General features: G+C 43.9%; 1 protein-coding gene across 1 annotated transcript; it reads right to left on the bottom strand.

Annotated features, from left to right (window-relative positions):
- Positions 1 to 1,913: 1,913 nt before the first annotated feature.
- LOC138604721 (POU domain class 2-associating factor 1) lies at positions 1,914 to 16,766 on the bottom strand. The gene is made up of 5 exons (XM_069676700.1): positions 16,734 to 16,766; positions 9,000 to 9,127; positions 3,687 to 3,726; positions 3,290 to 3,591; positions 1,914 to 2,494 (listed from the first exon to the last, which is right to left on the bottom strand). Exons 1-5 carry the CDS (start codon positions 16,747 to 16,749, stop codon positions 2,075 to 2,077), a joined length of 906 nt encoding a protein of 301 aa, XP_069532801.1. The 5' UTR covers positions 16,750 to 16,766; the 3' UTR covers positions 1,914 to 2,074.
- Positions 16,767 to 21,986: the final 5,220 nt, after the last annotated feature.

Here is a 21,986-nt window from a genome sequence, read left to right on the forward strand (position 1 = left end):
TGTTGCTCTGTTTAACATTGATGTTATCGCGTGATTTCGCAAATCGATCTTGTGATCTCGCGAATCCAGCTGCTTGGGCCAGTGCTCCGCTGCGGTCAGCCGTGTGGGGGAGGGCTCGCGCCATCTGACGGACCAGAACCGCGACGCAGACGGAACACGCCGGACACGGATCCTGACGTTAGGGCCTGTGAATATACAAGGAGCCTCATTCACCTTCATTACACCTTAAAAAACATCTTTTAATACAAACTGTGATGCAGACTCGCAGCGCTGACAGGAGGAAAGCACGAGGGAGGCAGGGGGTGATCGCAGACTGAAGTGATGATGTGATATAAAACATGCTCTGGATGCTCCTCTACAGCTCTGTAAAGTGACGTCGTAATGCTCATTTGTAAATGGTCACATATCAATCAATGCATGAAGTAACTGTGAATAAACACTCCTTAATTGACGATCTATTAAGTGTGAACTAATCACATAAAGTCACAGTGACTTCATCATTTCTTAATGATGAGCAACAGGAATTCATGATCCATCCTGCATTCAATCATCATGAGTCATGCATTAGTTAAGCATTACTTAAGTATATAAATTGTGCCCTTAATGTAAAGTGTTACCAAAAAAATCACATTGCCTTACATGACCTTTGACCTCAGGTTGTACAGATTCTAGGGATAAGAAGAATTTGAATATTCACCTGACAGTAAGATAAATACCAATGCAAGCACCGCTGGTCTCGTTCATATTGCAGAGGTCAAAGGGTGAAAGACTTTGCATGTGCTCACTGGCCTCAGTTCACAACATCGGATAGTTAAAGCTGAACATGTTGGTGCTGTTTCTTTCAGGATACAGTTATCTGTTTGTCCGTCCAAACGTCCTCTCTCCATTTAATGATGCCGTGCACAGTATCTGGGATGGTACGGGCAGGAGCTGACCGTCAGTAACTCCTTGTGATGAATCTGAACTCCCCTGCTGTCAGCCTGACATGAGCCCAGCTCTCCTTCTGCTCCGTAAATCAAATCATTAGCCAGCAAACAAGATAAAAAATCCAAATGTTTAAAGCGCCTGACACCATTAAAGAAGAGTCCCAACAGACATTTTTAAAACAAGAAACAGCTGTTACATCGCTCTCTTCAAATCCACCAGGCTACACTGACAGAAACAGTAATTTAACCTTGTAGAAGTTGGGAGTTTCTGGTCTAACGCTGCCTCAATTGGTTATTTTGTTTGTATTAACATGGTTGAATCAAAGCTAACTATTTTAAACACTGATGTCCCACAACTAGACAAACAGACTACCAGCAACTCCTGTTACCCATGTTTGAAGAGAGTCCCATTTGTCTCTGGTTATAGACCAGCTCCAGTCACGTTTTAAGACATATTAAATGCTCTGCTTGAAATAATAAATTGTGTCTGATATGTTTTTTTCTGCAAAATACGTTTGATTACGTTTTAAAAATCCTCCATCTTTAAACATTCCTGAATCTGCATAGGCCCCGCCCACTGTGCTCATTTCCAACCGCCCCCTCCGTCGCGAAAACGTCATCTGAGCGTCGAGTTTGTTTCTTCTTCTTTGGGTTTTCACTTATTTTTGAAGTTGTATCTACTCGCAACACTTGCACAGAGGGGAAAAGCAGCCGCTTAGCTCCGCCTACCCTCTCTGGCGGACCAACCACTGCTGGCTGATGGGAAACGCGTCACTAACTGGGCGCTGCTTGTGATTTGTTCTGTGAAAGTCGCCACAGACACCCAGTCTGTAATACAGCGCATGCAAAGGCTTTCATCAGTGGGCCATAGGCTCAGTCACCATTGTGTTACCTCATTCAATGATAGATAGATGGTGACTTAACAGACATTTTTTTTGATGAAAATCTTCTTTAAACTATAAAGCCACAAAGTAATTGTTACGCCAATAACTTTGAGACCTTTCCCCTTTTATTAATGCAGCCTATGTTTCAGCAATTAGTATATACATGATCACATCAAGGCTACAGATGCAGAATAAGACAAATAAGAAAAAAATACTTCAATGGTGGCTCCTGAAAACAGTGAAAAAACACTGTTTTTCAGACTTTCAGATATTCTGAACGAACAGTGAGCTGCTGTACGAGTCTTTGTCCTCCTCTGCCACATCATCCTTTTGATCCTCCAGGAGTTTATCCAGGAGGCTCGGTGACTCGGAGTCCACATCTGCATCCTCATCCAGAGACTCAGGGTCCTCAGTGTCCAGGTGGTGGTCTGAATGCTGCGGGAGCTCCAGTATCTGCGGCTGAGGATCCACACCTTGAGGGATCATGGTGGTCAGAGACATGGACATGGGCATGTGGACCAGAGGAGACCCGGGCAGGCCTGCAGGGCCGGGGGCAAACTGGACCCCTGCGCTAGGCATGGTAGAGATGGTGGTGAGGGGCTGGGCCCAGGGCAGGTAGGTCAACCCGGAGTCTGGGAGCTCCATCTGAGGGAGGGAGGCTGCTGCCGGGGCCACAGGTATGGTCTGAAACAAAGACAGATAGGTCTTAAAGTTGACCACAGAAGAACGAATACTTACAAAGAGACAAACTGCAGTAACACGGGTTGTGCGGGTTAACTTAACGAGTGCGGCGGAGTTCCAAAAGTTGAACTATTTTCAACTGAGACCACCGTGAGCGCAGTGACAAAAAACTGCTGACACTGCGGGCGTTCATGTGCTAAGGATGCTGAGCGCTGTAAACGCTGGACTGCATTGGTTTGTGGAAACAGACCCTAAACGACTATAAAGAAATGTATGATATGCATCCGACAGGGGGGACAAACAGGTATGTTGTCCCAGGCTAGCTAGTGAAGTGTCAAGATGACCAGTCATCAAAAATTGGGATTGGTATCTGAACAAAGATCGCGAAGTGTTGGCAGATGCAGCAGCAAACAGTCCTATCTGCAATGGGGGCGGAGAATGTTAATAAAGAGCAAGGTGAGACACAACGTTACATTTAGCTAGCTTACAGCAGAGATGTGGATTTGAGACTTGGTGGCTTGGACTCGAGTTGATACAATTCATTGTCATACTTTCTGAACAGGTTATATAAATTGGCATATAATATCATTATTAGATGGGCTACTAACTTATATTTCCCAGTTAATCTAACACACAATCGTGCAGCACGACTGCATCTGTTTACAAAGTCGACTCTTGCCTCCTCTCTTCCTGTGGCTGGAAAAGTAACGGCCTCCAGGGTTGATTTAGTCAGAGCGTTTTCACAAAGCACTGCCTTGTAAAACGTTGTGCTTTTGTTTACAGTTGTCTCCCACTCACCCCAAAGTTAGTGAGCAGCGGTGTGTGCGTGTAGGTCAGCATGGTGTAGCTGGGACACAGAGTCTGCATGTACACATCAGCGGTGAGGGCGGGGGCGGAGGAGTACTGAGCCAGCGTCTGAGCTGCTGAGCGGTCGTGCTGGTTGTAGTCAAATGAAGACCACGGTGTGACAGCAGCCTGCAGGCCGGCGCTGCTGGTGTTCAGAGCTGCAGCTCTCCATCCTGCACACTGCTGCCCTCCATCACTGACTGCAGGCGACGACTCAGCCGAGGAGCCGCTAGAAACATCCGAGCTGAAGATGCCTGAATTTGAAAGACAGGCAGACACATGCTTCACCTCCAGGAATCAGTTAGTTAAATGTTTCTGGTTACACTCGATGCAGCTGTTGAATACGTACCTTGTGTGTAAACCGACGGGTTGTTGTGTGCGACCACATCCTACAACAGAACACATTACAACAATTAACAGTTATCTGAGCGTGTCAGGACTCTGCATGGAGCCATAATCACATGGTGCTGTTCACATGTCGATGTTTATACATAAATATGCAGTATTTATACTTCGATCAGGTCCAGGTGTGAGCAGCGGAGTCAAAATTATAATGAATGTGTTTGTGTATCCACATATACGTACTGTATGGCCATGAAGAGTTTGTCTTTTGCAAAATTAGCCCTGCTGTTTTAGTGAATGGAGTCTGGTGGATTTGAAGGGATAGCGATGTAATGTTTTTTCCTTGTTTTAAATGGATCTTACTTTAAAAATGGTTATCTCTGCACGGGCTATTTCTGTAACTGTTCTGCAAGGTTAAATTGCTGTTTTTGTCTATGGAGTCTGGTACCATTGATGGGAACAATGCAACATCTGTATATATAAGATTCATTTCTTCAGGTTCCTTTCTATGCACCTAGAATAACAATCTGCCTGTCAGTGGCAATAAGCAACTTTTAGTGCTCAGAGTTTCGCGCATCTTGCAGCTGCTGGGTGGCACAATCTGCTGGAGCATCTCCAATCTCCAAAACAAAGAGTTCCTCTTTACAACTTGTAATTCTGCCTTCTGTTGGAGCAGAGTTGGTTTTCTGTCCTACTCGTGCTCATGCATAGGTTGCCTATTTACTGATTTACATGTTGTTTCTCAGTGGAAATTGATATTTCCTGTTTCCGTGTCTGCGATCTACAAGGTCAGGAGTTACTTCTAAAAAGGGCAATTATCTACAAGAACTGGCTGGAAACCTCCAAACTGCAACTTTATAATTGATCAAATTGCTTAAGTGGATCTCGTTCTCCCTGCAGGCACAACAGACACGCGTGTCTTACACCAGCAGAGGTTGTTTCAAAGAGAGAGGGTGGGGTCCGGCTGCACCCACACATGGAAGAAGAATTTTATCACTTATATAAAGATTCTTCTTGAAACAATACTTACGTGACTATATGCACAGTGAAAGTTTTATTGCTCACTTCTCTTGTTTCTTTGATGCTGGAGAATTGTTGAAACTTACGAGGTTCAGGAGTTTGACTAATTCAAATCTTACAGGTGTTTTAGTGCAATACTCTTTGTGTCACTGTTGTTTGTCCCAGCTCAGCGTGCAATCACTGTATGGGAAGAGGGGTTGTTTCTGCAGACTGTCAAAGTCTTAATTTATCTTCTGATCCATGTTACATGCTATCTCTGTAAAGATGTCTTTGCAGCAAGTATGCACAACATGAGCTACAGCAACCATACACTTTTTTAAGACTTAACAAGTCTAAGCTCCTTTTGTTGTTTTTGTCTGCACGCTTTGAGGATCCATCTCACATCAGTTTTTATAACTTGGTCCTGAAGAATAAGAGTGTCAGTGTTCCCTGCAGTATGTGACCCCTCTACGTGCTGAATGTGCACAACCTGATGTCAACCACGAAGAACCACATGCGTTTAATCTCTCATGAAAGATTTCTGTATGCGCACAGGACGAGATGTTTTTGCTCTGTATGTTCCCTATAAGGTTAAGTGCATGATAATCAGCGCTACAGTACAGAGAAAACAGAGAGGGGAATGACAGAGAGACAGCAGCAGTGACAGAACTGACAGCTAGTGTCAGTGTTAAGGCGCCGTTAAACAGCAGCAGCAGTGAAAGGCTGAATCCTGCTGCCTGCAGTCAACTAGCAGGGCACGTCAAGGCGCCAAGCTCTACTTGTACTAATCGACTGCCCAAGAAGTCTGTGATCCAGTTTGTATCGGTGAGTGAAAATGCATTATGAATATGTTAGCAGTAAACAACATGAACATTCCAATGTAAAAAACCTTCTGCCTCTCCGTATCAAGACACCACACCAAACATGCATGCGCATTTTGCAGCTGGCGTGTGCCGCGCTGCACAACGGCTGCGTCTCTCTGCAGCACAGAGGCAAGGATAGAGAGAGGAGAGACGCTGTTCATTCCAAAAAGTACTGCTAAAGTTAGCATTATAGTTATGATTGTTGATGTGGACCACCTTTTTACCTCTTGGTGTTGGAGTTTAGTGCTACTGTTAGCCGCTACCGTAAGAGCTACCGTTAGCTGTCAAGAAGGAACAGGGCGACCTCTGCATCGCTCTTCAGCCCCTCTCGTCTGATCCCTCTTTTTATTCAGGGCTCTCTTTGTAGCTTTTTTCTCCTCCAAGCTCTTCCTTGTTCTTGCGTCTTTAGCAGTGTATGCCGTTGTCGGCAAAGGGAGGTACAGGAAATTTACCGCAAGTTGCCATAGCTCCCGACTGACACAAACTCTGCGTGTGCTTTGCTGACGCAGGTCACGTGGAAGCTGGACGACTACTGTAGCTATGGTGGCTGATGCATGGAAGTCAGGATTGTTGTTGGCTTTTGGTCGTAGTGATAAGAAGACCGATTACTTCAAGTAATTGCCTTGTGTTGTTCATGTGCAGCTTGGTCTCCCACTAGAGATGTGCATGAGCAGGTCTGCTACAGTCCAGGTGTTCTTGTAGCTTCTTTAGTCTAATATAAAAACAACACCGTTCAGCTTTCACCACAAATAAAATGTCATTTAGTGGGAAATGAACTAGTTAATTTGTCAGCTAATGAATGAATCATGGGCACAGACCGAATATTGTTGATAATCTGGTGTTCGCTCCTTCTCCAGCGCCACCCTCTCATCCAAATCTCATCACTACTTAATCCAGGTTAAAAACACCACACTCGAGGCCTCACAGGCAGTCAGCATACCACCGGGTGACGTCTTGGAGGCTTCGTCCATTATTTGCACAGTCTGTGGCTCAGAGGCAGCAGAGCTGTCACATGCCTGAGAGGCTGCAGAGATTCTGAGGAGCTGGTTAATGTTACAGCTCTGACAGCGAGTGGAGAGTTACACGCTCTGTCGTTACTTTAAAGACAGATTATGAAACTTCACTAATGTCACTTTCACCTCAGGGCTGAGGGTGACGAGACTCGAGCAACGACCGAGCGCCATCTGTGCTTCTGTATGAGGCATAAAGAAACTATCTTCTAACATGTCCTCAGACTGACCAGAACTCAGATGATTTAGCCCATGTTGCACAGCTGCCTGAGTGGTAAAAGACAATTCCCAGAATGCTTTGCAAACTGAGGCAGCGTACCATGGAGCAGGGCTGAGCAAGAGGTCCTTATCTTTGCAAAAACTCATTAAAAAAGTGTCAAACGTATTGACATACATTAGTTTAATGTTGATGGAACATTTAATCATTTAAAAAACATTTCAGAAAAATTGCTGTTCATGATTTCGAAAGAGTTTTGTGTATAGATTTGTGAGTGACAGGCAAGTTATTTCCTCGTCACGTGTGCGACAGGTGGAAGCTTCGGAAGAACTTTAGGGCAAATCTTGAGCATGTTTACAGGTTTCCTCCTGGAAACTAAACCTTCTTCCCTCAGACTATGTTGAAAAAGAACAGTAGAAACATTTGCTGCCTGAGGCTGCAGAGGGAAAGTTCAGTCTTAATAATATCAACAAAGCTAAAATCCACCGAGGTGCGACAGTAAGTCCTGCCTGGGTGTGTTTAACTGTAAACGGAGCGCACTTTAACAAGCAACATCTGCAGAGTTACATTAGATGTAGAGCCGGGAAATGTCTGACAGTAAAGGGCCAGTTCACCTCATCTCACTCTCACTCCACCTTGTGAAATACAGCAGCCTGGTCTTTTGCCCTAAGCTTCATAACATGAAGATCTAGGTCACTCTGCTGTCAGTTCTGCAGGTGCAGAGCTCTGCTGTCAGGTAGCAACAACAAACACATCTAACCTGGGGTAGTAATGTTAGACTGTCAGAGGTTTGGCTTTGCTCATCCAAAGGCTCATCCTAAAGCTCTCTCATTACCGTCTTATGTTTGTTCAATCCACAGGTAAAGACAACAAGCTGAGTCATTACAGGCGGTTACACGCTGGAACTACTTCTTGGCCGGGCTAATCACTTACAGGAGTTTTGTCATCACTGTGTGTAAGCAAACATTTCTGGTGTCAACTCACCAGAAAAAGGTCCAGTTTGTTACCCCTCCTTAAAACCAACACTTGCTTTTTTTACGTGGGTTTTTTTGTACTCACATGAGAGTGAGGGATTCATGTGAACACAGAATTTTAGTAAGTAAGAACAGAGGACTAAACTCAAGAGAGGGGAACTGTCTGTGTCTGATGCACTCTCCTCAGTTTGTGTGTGTGTGCACGTGCTGCGTCTCCTCTCCTGCTCTGGCAGGCGTTCATAAATAGCAAGTGGGAGGGCTCTTTGGCAAAGCTGCGTGTTATTTTGCATAGGGCTGTGTGCCCAGCCCTGGAGCCATGCAGGGAATGGCTGTAACTGTCATGGAAAAACACCTGGATTATATAAGGACAAAATCCCCCTCTGCGCTCTGGGATAGGCCCTGGGCCCCGACTGCTCACATCCTGATGGCCCCAGAGGGGCCCTTTCTTTCAGCTCTTCAAAGTGCCAACTATAATTTTATTGTTGGCAAAGTGACTCCCAACAGAAAAGTCCTGATCGGCCGCGCTGCAGATCTTCTATAGCCTGCATTACATCGTGCATCCGGAGGTTCAGCTATGTGCTTTCTTTCCATCCCTGCAGAGGCCTCATGCTGCAGAAAAATCATCGACTCCATTCACCTGCAGGACAGCTCTGATGAGAGAGGAATGTCAGCCTATTCTGTCCTGCAGTCTGGTGCTGATAAATCATCAGAGCACAATTAAGGACATGTTCATGTAAATGTTATCCTGCAGAACATCACAGAGAAAAATGTTCATGTTTTTGTAATGGACAGAATTCACCCTGAAAAGTTCCCGAGCTGTCACTGTCAGAGCCCTGACAGGAAATGAAATACTTTGCTCTTTGCTCAACTGTATTTATTTTATTTATTTATTCATTTTCTGCACATGCTAAAGCTTCAGTATACATTAGGAATCTGAACTCTCTCAATGCAGAGGTTTAAAATGTTTGATTAGTCCGACAGCTCATAATCCTGAGCAATCATTGCTCCATGCTGCAACTGCTGCTACAGTAGACACTGTGCCAGTTATTTGTTTAATGACTAATGATGCTGCGATAAAGGAACGGGGGAGAGTTTCTCTGGAAGAGGTGGAGGGCCAACGTTCATTCCAAAAATGTGTCAGCGCGTTAACGAATATCACCACTCACACAAATTATAATGTGAAATTTATGACCAAATGATCCTTCAACGTTCATGATCGAATGCGTCATGTTTACGTTATGTGTCATGTGTCCTCACCACAGGAGGGGGCGCTGTCTTGGCGCTGTGCGGCTCCAGACTCCTCTTCCTCCTCAGCAGCTCTTTGACCGGGTCTCTGACTCGAACTCCCTGGTACGGTCTGGACCGGGGCAGAGCTGATGGTGGCGCTAGAAGGAAGAGAGAGAGAGAGAGAGAGAGAGAGAGACGGATGAACTCTTCGTCTTTACCCTCCAGTTGTCTGGAGGCCAATCTCTGTGATGGACATGATGAGCGGTGGCTCAGAAAGATCCCAGAGGTTCTGGCTGTCAACTTAGACTGAAGAGGGTATAAATAACCTTTGTTTTTCTTTGTGTTGGCATGGCAGCCAAGTTTTAGTAAATCGGCATGCATCTTCGTGCTGTATTTTCCCGTATTAATGCCTAATTATGCATGAATTTTACAAGTAATAGTAACATATCTAAGAAAAACTTATTTTGGGATCGATTTGAAACTATTGGAACATCTTTTAAATCGTTACATAAGAAAAGAATGCAGACGTGCCAGCAGGGGGCGACTCCACTGTTAGCAAAAAGATTTCCAATTGTTCCAAAACAGAGAGGGAAATTATTCATCAGCGAACGTTTTCCTAATGAGATTCTTCGAAGGTCCTCCTGCACGTCCAAAGACTTCCTGCAAGTATCAGCATGAGGAGAAATCTGATCCGACTGAGAGGGCCTCTTTTCAATAAACTGAACGCAGCAGCACTGTACACGTGAAACTGTGGACGACTCCACCAGTGAGCAACCACTTCAAGATATTTGGGGCAATGGTTCAGCCTGAAGCACTGCAGCAGACGGAGGGTGATTTAAGTACGTGCACCCACAGCTCTCATGAATTGTAATCGGACAAAAAGGCAACAGGTCGTTAAATCACTTCTATCTTTCATGGAATGTGTTTGTAGTGCCGTTCTGTTTCTAACCATCCAAGAGAGACCCTGCATTAGATTTGTAAACCATCATATTTTGCAGCAGTCTGACAGGCTTTTGAAGCCTTCCTGTCCCGGCCTCAGTGACTCAGTGTGACTCAAGCGATCAAATAATCTGCTAAATAAAATACAGAGGAATTCCACTGTGTGAACTGCACCATTACTCATCATCATCTCATCCCCGAGCCGGCATCCTCCACGCTGAAATGGCAGAAGAATTGGATGGTGCATTCGGCAGGTCTGCGTCCTTTAACGCCTGATTCTCTTTTGGAGGAATTTAGCATCTTTTTTGGCAGAGCTTTCCTCCCTACTAGCAAATGTTCCAAAAAAACCCCACTTTTCTTAAGAGGGCACTTTTGCTGCATCCTGGTCTCAGCACTACCCAAGACGTTTGTGACTGGTTTGAATAAATACCATACATCAGGGTGTTTTTCCCTTCCTGCAAAATGATAAAGTGTTCCACCAGAACACGGATATAGTGCAGTGGGGATTTATACAGGTATATGTATATGTATGCAAGCCCTTTAAGCCTATTAGCATGCTAACAAATGCTAATTAACACTTTAAACAAAGCACAGCTAATCCAAGGATTCCTTTTGCTGGTGTCTGTTCAACATGAGCCTGGTTCTGCTCGAGGCTGTGCTCATGGTGGGTTCATGTTGGGTCTCTCTCTAAATAATCAATCAATTTTTATATAGAAAGCGCCAAATCATGATGTCAAACCCTATGAGTTGCCGCTTTATACATAGAACTTGATTGAGTGGTTGATTGAGGTCGTAAGTCATAATACAAAGTACTTCCTACCTGATGTTGCTGCTAGACGAACGGTTTGAAGACAGTTGAATTTATCTACCTTAAATCTAAACAGTTTTTGGGTTGTAAGAAACAAAAAAACAAATCAAACTGATTCTTTAAAATTTTAAGGATTGATCCTCTGGTAACCATCTGTGCAAAATGTATTTTCAATCCATCCGATTGTTTTTTATGTTTCAGTCTGGACCTAAACGGCGGCTCACTGAGAATGCCTTGCTATGCTGCTAGCATGGTTAAAAGTGCAACGCTTGGTTAGGATGCAGAATGTATCTGGTTGCCTGTGACGTAATAAACGCTTCCTGTTGACGAATAAAGACAAATTGAAAGCTCAGTTGTTTGGAGATCATTTAAATTCTGGTACCTGCTGATGCACCGACTAATAGAACAAGTGTGAAATGTTGACTTATGAGGCTTCAGTCTCAGTTTAGTATCCTGTAGTCTCAGTATCTTCATCTTCTAAGCCACAAAGTATAAAAGAGTCGGCACATTTAATGCTAAAGGAGTATTACTATATGTTTTTATATAACTCACACAGAGTCTAATCAACAAACCGCTCCATTTGTCTGTGTCTGGTTTTACTTGCAGAGCAGGGTTCCTCCTCCTCCACCACACTCCTGTCCTGATGCCAAACATTCACATCAATCTTAAAGTGACGGATTATATAATATCAAAGGGTCAAGAGTTCAGCAGTTCTGCTAATCCATCTGCACACAGCTATGAGGCCCTCTGGCCTTTTTTTAACTCTTATCTTGTTCGTCCAAATCAGTCAGACTGCAGTAGAGAAGAGTGTTTAAAAGTTTGATTTTATAACTGTTGGGAAGTCTCAACAGAAACAGGGCAGAATGTAAACGCATGAATCCTAAAGAACTCAGCCTTTTACACCGAGTGTGATTTGATAATCAGAACACGACCTTTATTTGACGCAGAGTGTGCACCGCTGACTCTAAGGGACTGCAGGGGGAGGGGTCAGCTTGTGTGTAAAACAGTGTACATGCACATTTTTAAAGTAAAAATGTTGTGACTATTATGTCTTTTAAATCATATATTTGAGCCTGTGTGCATTAACAGTGTTCTTTGCGCCTATTTTCTACACAAAACCAATGCAGCTCAGCGTCCTCAGCACAAAAACGCCCTCAATGTCAGCTGCTTTTGTTTCACTTGCAGTTGAAAATAGTTCAACTTTGGGAACACCGCCGCGCTCGTCAGTGTCACTTCTCCCTCACCTACCAATAAAACTCAAGAAGGGGCGGGACTTCTGATATCAACTTTGTCAACAACAATGGTGGAGGAGAGGCTAATCCTTTCGTTTTCCAAGGGTACAATTTCCAGGCGTAGAGCTGCTGCTGACGCCAGGACACGACTCCTGTTATTGGTTTCATGTTTTCTTTGTAAAATTTCCTTCAATAAAAACAAATATTAAGCAAACAGAGCGATTTAAAACAGACTTAAAGGTCACTACCGAGGGAAGCGGACGTGCCACCAGACAACTTCTGTTATCCTCCTTTAAAGGGAAAAAATGGGGTGCTGGTTCAGCTCTGTGGTTAAAGCGCACTCCCCATTTACAGCCGGCTCAACCTGACTGTCGGCCCCTGACGCTAAACATCCCCACCCTCTGTTCCCATGTTTTTGACTCTAACCACTGTCCTATCAAAGAAAGGCAAAGGCCAAAAAAGAATCTGAATAAAAAGGGAAAATAAGAATATAAGAGTTTTATTTATTTTCTCACTCAATAATCACCAAACGTCAGGTTCCCCTTTTCAGAACTTTCAGCAGAAAAAAACATAAAGTGGTTTCACCATGTTTGTCTCCGGGCATCAGGGGTGCGTTTAAAGTCTCTTATTCATTTCACCTTTTTAATGAATAAAGAAATAGAAATTGGACTTAGTAGATATTGTCAAGGGACACGCTCACTGATTCCACCCCGGCTATATTTAATACGTCATCACTGCATCCAATGCCAATCCATGCTCTCTGTAAACACTGTAAATACTACAAGCATCTGCCTCTTGTGTAGCTACCATATATCCATATTCATCTCAGCACCTTTGCACTCTCTGTTGCACGATTGTCTCCTTTCCACAAGTGTTTTTATTATTAATAATGTGTAAAATATTGTATCCACAGGCCGTGTATATCAGCTTTTAGTTTTAGTGCCTCGTGTCTGATGAGTCCTTGTTCTCGTCCTTGTTTTAAGTGTACATTGAGAGTAATGGTCAAACTCCTTGTACGTATCGACATACTTGGCCATAAACTGATTCTGATGAAATACTTACACTAAATGTTCGACCTTTTCAGACCTGGGAGGATCAGTGGGGAATGAATGACAGCATCTGTGCTTCAGTTAAGCCAGCGTGAGCCGGCAGTAAGCCTGCAGAGGTTTACACTTGAGCCAGTACAAATGTAATGACGTGTTCGCACGAGCAACTCGGTGGAATAATGTAACATTGTGCTGCAGATGCTGCAACTTGTGCAAGCCTCTGTTACGGAATGCACCACTCCTACAATTTGAACTATGTGTTTAATGTGCTGATGAATCAATGCTTGTTCTTTTCTGTATTGTGAAGCTTCAGTGACGTTCACACTGCACCCACAGTGACTGAGAGGTTCGCTGACAACGCTCACTTGGTTTGGGACGAGTGGAGCTTTATCTCTACAGGTTGTACAAGAACGTGATGCTTCAGAAAGAAACACGTCATCTGTGCCGGTTTACAGTTTAGTTCACACACATCCAGAAATACTCTTGGTTTGATTGTAGTTAGAAAAGTACCCTGCACAAAGTTGCAGCCGTCAATGAAGCAAGTAAAAGACAACTTATCATCTCCGACCGAGTAAGATGAGGCTCTGCCAGCCCTCAGCACAGTGACTGTTCCTTCCAGTTACCAGCCCATAACTCTTATACTGGGACTGTTGTTCCCATGGCTCCCAGTGACAGAGGAGGCAGGCCGCTGGTCCAGACTGCTGTTGTTTCTGCCCTTTACTTAACCTCTGTTGTCAGAGCGAGGGTGTCCTGACGGTATCTCGTCCAGATTCTTATCTGCAGCTGATTGATGTGTTCCTAAAGGTCAGACAGGCTAAGTGGCCTCTCCAGATAAACTGAACAGAAGTCTAGGACGCCTAACAGAAACACAAATGACCGTTTGCTGAGCCCAACAGATCTCAGGACGCGCTGAGACTACGGGAGTCTTTAAAGTGTAACTGCACCCACAGGTGTGACCATAACTCCACCCACTGCACGACTTTGAGAAATGCTCAAAGTGGGCAAGGGGCTGGGAGGGGGGGGTGTGTGTCCAGCAGCTCAGTGACGTCCCCTCCCCTGGCCAGAGAAAAATGGAGAGCGACACAGAGTCACGAGGCACATGTGGCACAGAGGGCTCTTTAGAGGTGGAGGACTTCTCCCCTCCAGAGTCCCCTGAAGAGCACTTTAATGTGGTGGAGGGCCGTGGTGGTCCCGAGCCCTATCAGCCCGAGCTGTTGGCTCCAGCCCCACTAACGCCTGAAGCTGGAGCTTTCAGAGCCGAGGCAATGCAAGCGTGCATGCGCCGACCGCGCGCGCATTGACAGGCGTTAACATTCCTTTTTTTAAATAAATTTCATGATGTCATTTTGTCCCAAACAGTCGTCTCTACATCATCATCTGGCAAGCTGGCAAGGCCCAGGGCTGATTTAAAACAGTAGATGGCGTGTTTGAGCCAGTTCCAACCCATGAAATTAATTTTTATAAATTTGGTAAGAATTGTCAATCACAGTACAGCAATATAAATTACCAGTCTTAAAATGATGCACGTGAAGAGAAACAGATATTCTGCTCTCCAGTCCCAAACACCGACTCAACACCAGATCTGAAGATAACTCAAGACAAGATTATACATTTGATCTCACAGGGAAGTAGATGAAAAAAACAGAGCCTGCTGAAGTGACAAGTCTGGAGGAAAACATGTCCAGGGACACACAGAGGTTCTCTATTCTTTAGCAAGGTGTGAGATTTTACCTGTTTTCTGCCAACAGTGGCATGCTAGCTAAAGTTAGCCTCAGGGCTAGAATCTGTACCAAATACCAAGAGCTTCTCCGTCTCCTTCTCTCGTTCTGTCTCACTGGCTGTTATAGTCACACTCGGAGATTACTGATGAAATCATCCACACTGAAAATCCTAAATATTAAACATGTGTGATATTATCGTTACGGCAGCTGGGCAGATTGAAGAGAAACCTCTACATTGCCAAATAATCTTGGCTGAACATTGGCACCAACCAGCGGCCAAACCAGATTCTCCTGTAGTCTGAGACCGGCCTAACTTAATGATATGTATGCAACAAAAAGTTAATCAGTCAACAATGACTTCTCCGTCTCACATGAGACTCGAGTCATCTGTGTTTTTGAGTCCATCGCCCCTGCCTGCGGCCACAAGCGGACCTCATCACTCTTTGTACTGTCACTATCTAGGAGATAAGTGTGACTACCAAGAAAAAGGATCCTCATTAACTTTCCCTTGGCATGTTTCCATTGTGCAGAGCAACATGAAATGTGGCTACAGGTCTCTTCCGTTTGCTTATCAATGATTGCACAATCTCTGCAAATGATTCAGCACATGTCCACGTTTCATTTCACCCCCAAAAAGTCTACCCAGACTGTTCATCAATTGTGCTGTTTGTACCTCCATAACATATTGGAGTTGGACGGTGTGCATCATAGTTCAGATGATTGAATACTGCATGTTGCACAGAGGGGCGAGCGTGCTTTCTCGGCGGGAGCCAGCGCAGAGAGAGAAGAGCAAAGAACAGGAGTGTGCTGCAGACAGGGGCGTGGTGCTTATCACAGCAGGTGATTTACAACAGCACTGCTGCAGAGAGCTGCTGGTGCCTTTAAGTGAGTTCAGTTAATACCTTAAAGTCATCATTTAAACTGACATGTACGTCTTTATAGCTCGTTCATCCAGGTTAAACATTCAGAAAGAGCCCAGGGCTGAGGAAATGTGTGCAGAATTTTTAACTGTACGATAACTGTGGATATGAGTCCTCACAGTGGATCAAAAATATCAGTCTATTGATATTTAAAGATCTATTCAATGTGAGAAAAGCTGCAGGAAATTCTGACCAGGAAATAAACATCATAAATGCAAACCTAAAATAAATGCTACCGTCCGAATCTTTGAACTGAAACTCAAATGAGCTGCAGATGTTGTTGAAGGCAATCACACATGAACACACACACACAGACAAACAATCACCAACCAACCAAAAAGAGGAAGCTCCACAGCTGTGCGGTGCAGGCCTGACAGCATTTTGCATATCAGATTGGCGCCTAATAGCAACATGCAGCCAACTTCCAAATGGCCACCTTCCTCTTTCCAAAAGAGTCGGAACGGCTTTGTACGGATCCCGACGCGGGTCAAACAGTTTTCATATTTCTGAAGAAGCTTTGAAAAAGTCCTGACTTTAACTTCTGCTGTTAATGAGCTGAGAAAACACAATGGTCCAATTATCTTTGTTAGCTTTTACACGTCTGATCAGCAAACTGTCAAATTAATCATGAGAGAAAATAACAAGAAAATTCAGATACGTTCAGTCCCTCTCTCTCAACGACTTCTCATTATTAAAATGGATTAATTAATCTAAAAACATGATCTAAATACAAACTGTCATTTGTTTCATTTTCAGTCAAACTGTTTGGTTTCTGTTATCGATTCTTTTCTTGCTAACTGTTCGTGTGCGTTTCGTTTGATCTTGCACTCGTCTTTGCACAAAAGGTGCTTTAAAAAACAATATTCTTATTATTACTAAAATGACAAAAAGATAACACTTGCATCAAATAAAAACTTGAAATAATGTGTTTCCTCCTCTACTTGATAAGAAATGTATGCACACAACAATTAAACTCCTGTTTGAAGAATAAAAAGGAGCAAATTAAGAATCTTGTTTTAAATAGACGACCTGCATGAGTAAGGATTTGACACTGCACTGTATCATGTAAATAAAAGAGCAATGATGTGTTGTACTCACATTTCTCCCACTGCATCCTGCTGATCTGGATTATTTCACAGAGTTAAAGTGAATGAAATCAAAGTGGCGGCTCGAGTGACGCTCTTTATAACAGCCTGAAGACGGCTGAGAATCCCCCTGAGAGGTCGCCGCTTCTCTAACCACAGATATCCCCTGTGCATCTGGTTTCAGTGATGATGCTGCTTAAGTTGAATTGTGAGTGCATGAGATAAAACAAAAAGTTACACTAAAAGGCCTCAGTGAAGATGACGGTAAGAAGAATGAATGAATTGGCTCCGGTTGTAACTCTTGATTTTCCTGGCTGACGGTCGCTTTCCTTTTCAGACTGTTTGCTTCATCTGATCGTCGAGTTTGTTTCTTCTTCTTTGGATTTTCACTTCTTGTTGAAGTTGTATCTGTAGTCATCCATCTTTTCTTTGTTTGTTCAGCCATAGTAGATTACTGTTTACTCGCAACACTTGCAGAGAGCGGAAAAGCAGCCGCTTAGCTCCGCCTACCCTCTCTGGCAGACCAACCACTGCTGGCTGATGGAAAACGCGTCACTAACTGGGCGCCGCTTGTGACACCCATTCTGTAATACTGCAAATGCTAAGGCTTTCATCAGAGGGCCACAGGCTCGATCACCATTGTGTTAGCTCATTCGGCGATAGATCTTCAAAGATTATCACTTTGATACCGTTATGATGGGAAATGAGAAATATATCAACATTTTAGACGTACGTTAATCTCATGCCTCTGTGCTTATGATGGAACTGGAGACGAGACACTGTTAGCCTAGCTTAGCATAAAGACTGTAAGCAGGGGGAAACGGCTAGGCTGGTTCTGTTCTGTAAAGAGAACTATTAACACCGCTGTATTTGTTTTGTTTAAAGCAACATAACACACAAATGTCTTTGAGTCGGCGTCCCTTCAGTTTCTGCTGCACTTCATCCCTTCATGGACGACTTAAAGCCAGTCAGAGATTCATCCTTTTTCTTTGGGCCCGTGGCTCCGCCTCTTTTTGGCTTCCATGTCAGCATCATCTTCGGTTGCGTCCCCTCTGCCATGATCTCTACATTCAGGATGCTGAGCTATTCTTTCAGGGCTTCCAGCCAGAAAGCCACGCTGTGACTTCTCCCAACCCAAAGTACACAGTGCGAGAACAGCCACTAGAGCCACAGAGATAGAGGAGGCACCATTCTCCTTTTGTCTGTGCATTCAAAATATTTTAGATAAAAAAGTTGCGTAATAATTTAATCAGCAGTGAATCAAACTGACACACAAAGTTTTGACAGGTGATGCACTGAAACTATTTCCTAACAAACCACAGCCTCGTCCTGTGCACCTTTCCAAATTCATGTTGTCTCAGTGGCGTTGCCAGGTTTGGGTCAATCACACATCAGGACTTTAGCTGTGCACAGCGAGCTTATTGGGCAACCAGCTTTGTGGCGAGACAAGATGAAGGCTGAGAGAACCAGAGGTTTCATAGGCCTTCTCTCTTTTGACAGATGTAGGTTAGCTGTTAATTACGTCTAAATGAAGACTCAGGTCTGCACAGAAGCAACTTTAAAGAGTCCTTAAATAAAGAGAAGCTGACGTGGATGAGATATACGAGCCCTACAACCAGATGTGTCAGGCTGCCATGTCTGGCATTTCAAACAGAAGTGTTCGCCAAGTCTGACCTGTTTCGGCATGTGAGGAGAGGATGAATCCAGCTTGTGGTGTGGGTACTGCCTAATCTTGATAAGAGACAGGATTTATTTCAGCCTAATATCTCAGCTGGGAAAATAGAGGAGAGTCAACCTCTCATTCAGGTTCATGTGCTGGTCAAAAAAACACACCAGAGTGCCAACAGCCGGAGCCAGAGCTCCGACAGGCGCAGCACAGATAGCTGGATGGGGCGAGAGCAAGCGGGAGTTCAGGTTATGATACAGACGCCTACTCCGATTGTTCTTACACCGAGGAATCCACGGAAACCAGCTATTCAGATCAGATTCATCTGGATCCAGGATCATCTTCTCCATCTTACATGTGTGCTGTTTTTCCACAGCAACGTTGGATCGGATCTCTCCTCCTGATACATCCTTTTCAGGCTCAGAAGTTTGTTTCTATAATGTGTTAAAGACAGTTATGACAAGATAACTAAAGCATTTATTAATCGGGGAAAGAAATCCTCATCATGAAAGATCACATCATTTTTTTGTGCAATAGCTTATTTTGATCAAAAGGCTTCTCGTGGTCGGGATCAGGTAACATGACGATGTGCTCGGCGCTGATTCAGGAACAATCCTGTCGGTTGAATTACAGGGCAGGAAGAAACTCGTTTATGGGGAGCAGTGTTTACTATTTGTACGACTGTCTGCTAGGAGATCAAATAAACTCGTGTTTAATTCAAACGTACATTGTGTTCAGTGCAGGCAGCTAAGCGTCATTTTAAATCTTTCCTGCATTAAAATAATAGACGACAAAGAGCTCGACAAGAAGAGAGCTGAAAACAACAAATATAAAATGTCTCTAATGTGTTTTTCTGTATCGTCTCTACTGTGATGTCACCAGACCAGCAGCTGAAGTGCTTTGCAGCTTTTACATCATTTTGACAACGCTTTACGTACTTACCTTCGCAGTCCAGTCCAGAAGAGGACTCAGGCTTAGCTTGGAAGTCTATAAAAGCCGAATTAAGGAGCATTTGATCAGTAAAAGCAGTTGTCCTAGTACTGAATGCTATTGAGCTATTGGTAGATGAATTTCTTGCCTGTCTTAGTCAGTTGCCTGCTCTGTACTTGAAACTTTCATGTTGCTGTCTTGGCCAGGACTCCCATGTAAAAGAGTTCTTGCATCTCATTGGGACTCTCCTGTATTTCCATATCCCCAGCCCTGGCTCAGGGAACCACGACAGCGCCCCTCCTGAAAACATCCAAGGTTACAGGTTATGTCAAGTCAAGTCCAAAGTCGAGTCACTTTTTTTCCACCCATGATCCAGCACTCTTACCTGTAGTATCCAGTCTTTATAGAGAGAAAAGACAAGGTGTTAGTAGCTCGTCTAATAATGATATTATTGGCCATTTATATAACCTGTTCAAAAAGTATGACAATGAATTGTATCTGTATTATCTTGGCACAGACGCAGCCATGATGATGGTCTGCTCTGAGACCGTGTTGAGTAGCAACGAGTACGACTGATGAGGCTTCTCTTTGGGGGCTTTGAAGTTGCCTGTTGCCATAGTGAGGAGTTTGACTGACAGCCAATCATCCAATCATGACAATCACATACCGGGGAGCTTTTTGAGTCGTCCAATCATGATTCCCAGTTTGCGCTGCGTAAATACTTGATAGTTAAATATAAAATGATAAAATTCAATGTTGTCAAGTTTCTGTCTAACAGCTAACATTCAAACTTATGAACACACGCAAGTCATCCGAGTCATCAGGCCTCAAGTCGAGTCTCAAGTCATTTATTTTTTGTCAAGTCGCAAGTCATCAAAACAATGACTGTTGTATTATATTATATTTAAGTCTGTATTTTATTTTTCTACTTCCTTTAAAAAGTCGTTGTTCCCACCTGTGTAACGATGAAAGCTGGGCCTGTTGGCTCTCACTGACTCTGCCCCCTCCCGTCTCTTTCCTTCCTTGTGCTGTTTTAACTCTCAGATGTTTTTGGACAAAAGCGTCTGCTTAATAAAACTGTAACATTTTACAGTCTTTTTTTTCTCCTGTATGCAGTGTGACATCGTTGGAGAGTTAATGTGTGACTCTCAAACATCAACACAACCGGTCCTCAGTTGCCTCATTCAAAGGAAATCTAAAGACAACACAGTGTTCCCCCCTCCCTCCCCTCTCCTCCCCCCATGCAGAGAAAAAAGATAGCTTTCTTTGGAAAACGGTGACTAACACTGATAAAAAAAAAAACCACCCTCCTTTTTATCCTGTTTTCTAAGACAGACTGGCGGCACCATCCTGTAGACTGATGCATGCTGCCAGGCTCCTCACAAAGGGTCTCATTTCAATGTCTCAAAATGACTGTCAAACAGATGCAGCCGGTTATATGAGCGGGTCATAAATCTAATGTCAAAGTCACTGTAAAACAAGGCAGTCGCTCCACACTGTCTCTGTTTGTTCAGTTTAAGAGCATAAATGAGAAGAGTAAAAAGAGTCAGCAAAGTAAAAGTATTACTACCCGTTTAGCCGTGTCTATATACAAGGCACTGAAAGCTGTTCAGGCTGGAGCGATTTAATCCCAAAAACAATCACCTCTTGCAAAGTGTGTTCAAGTGGAGAATGTTTTTAATGCACCAGCTCTTTTCACTTCATTATTATAACTTCCTCTTTTTGAGACTTTAAAGATGCTGGCAAGACAGAAAAGAGAACTCCGATCGGGCAGAAGCTTATTGTTTATTTACAAGTACCGGATCAGTAAACCCAGAGCCAAAGTGAGACCGGCACATCGCGACTTTAAGTATGACTAACTGATACACTTCCAGCAACATGTGCCTCCTCTTCAGAGCAGCATCATCGCGGTATATTTGCCCTGAGAAGCGATACATCTATAAATAAGCTGCAGACAGTTTATGTGTTTTTCAGATCAAACAGGATGGAGTCACTGCCTGAGGTACAATCTGTCTTTCTTGGCTCAAATGAAGTCAAACAAAAGAGAAGCAGCAGTTTGACTTTCAGTTCAACTCGTGAGACGGGTTTGAACCGCGCAGCTCGGCTCCTTTACCCTGAGCTCTGCGGGAGGTTTGCTCTCTATTCAAGAAGCTCAAACAAACACCGTTAATCTTTCCTCTCCAGCCTGCACTCGGGACAAAATGAGTCGTTTCCATCGTCATCATTTTCAAAGCATAAATCTGCAGACTAAGTTCAGTCTTTGGGGATAATGCTGAGCCTGAAACTGCCCACGTTGGTCTCTCTGTTCTCTGGTTTGTTGCAGGAGGGAAACACCTGCATGTACGTCGAGGTTCACTGATCAGCAACGCACCATAACTAAAAGCAGAAAATCAGACATTCTCTTTCTCTTGAGAACGAGGCACCACGTCTCACTGACATCACCTTCTGAATAAAGGTGTAATTAAAAACATGAGCTGCGCAAGGCTAACAATACATTTCACAAGTCTGATGATATTTGCAGCACATCAGAATCATGCAGCAGTGCTTGCGCCCAACAGAAACATGTGCTAACATCCCTAACGCTGCCCTCCAGGCTATCATTAGCACAATGCTAAGTTGCTAAGCTATGCAAGAAGCAGAACAGAGAAAAAGTCCAGACTTACATCCTCA

This window comes from Semicossyphus pulcher, unplaced genomic scaffold (assembly GCF_022749685.1).
Source record: "Semicossyphus pulcher isolate SPU_LCO1_2020_fin unplaced genomic scaffold, fSemPul1.0.p SCAF_26, whole genome shotgun sequence".
Taxonomy (NCBI): Eukaryota; Metazoa; Chordata; class Actinopteri; order Labriformes; family Labridae; genus Semicossyphus; species Semicossyphus pulcher.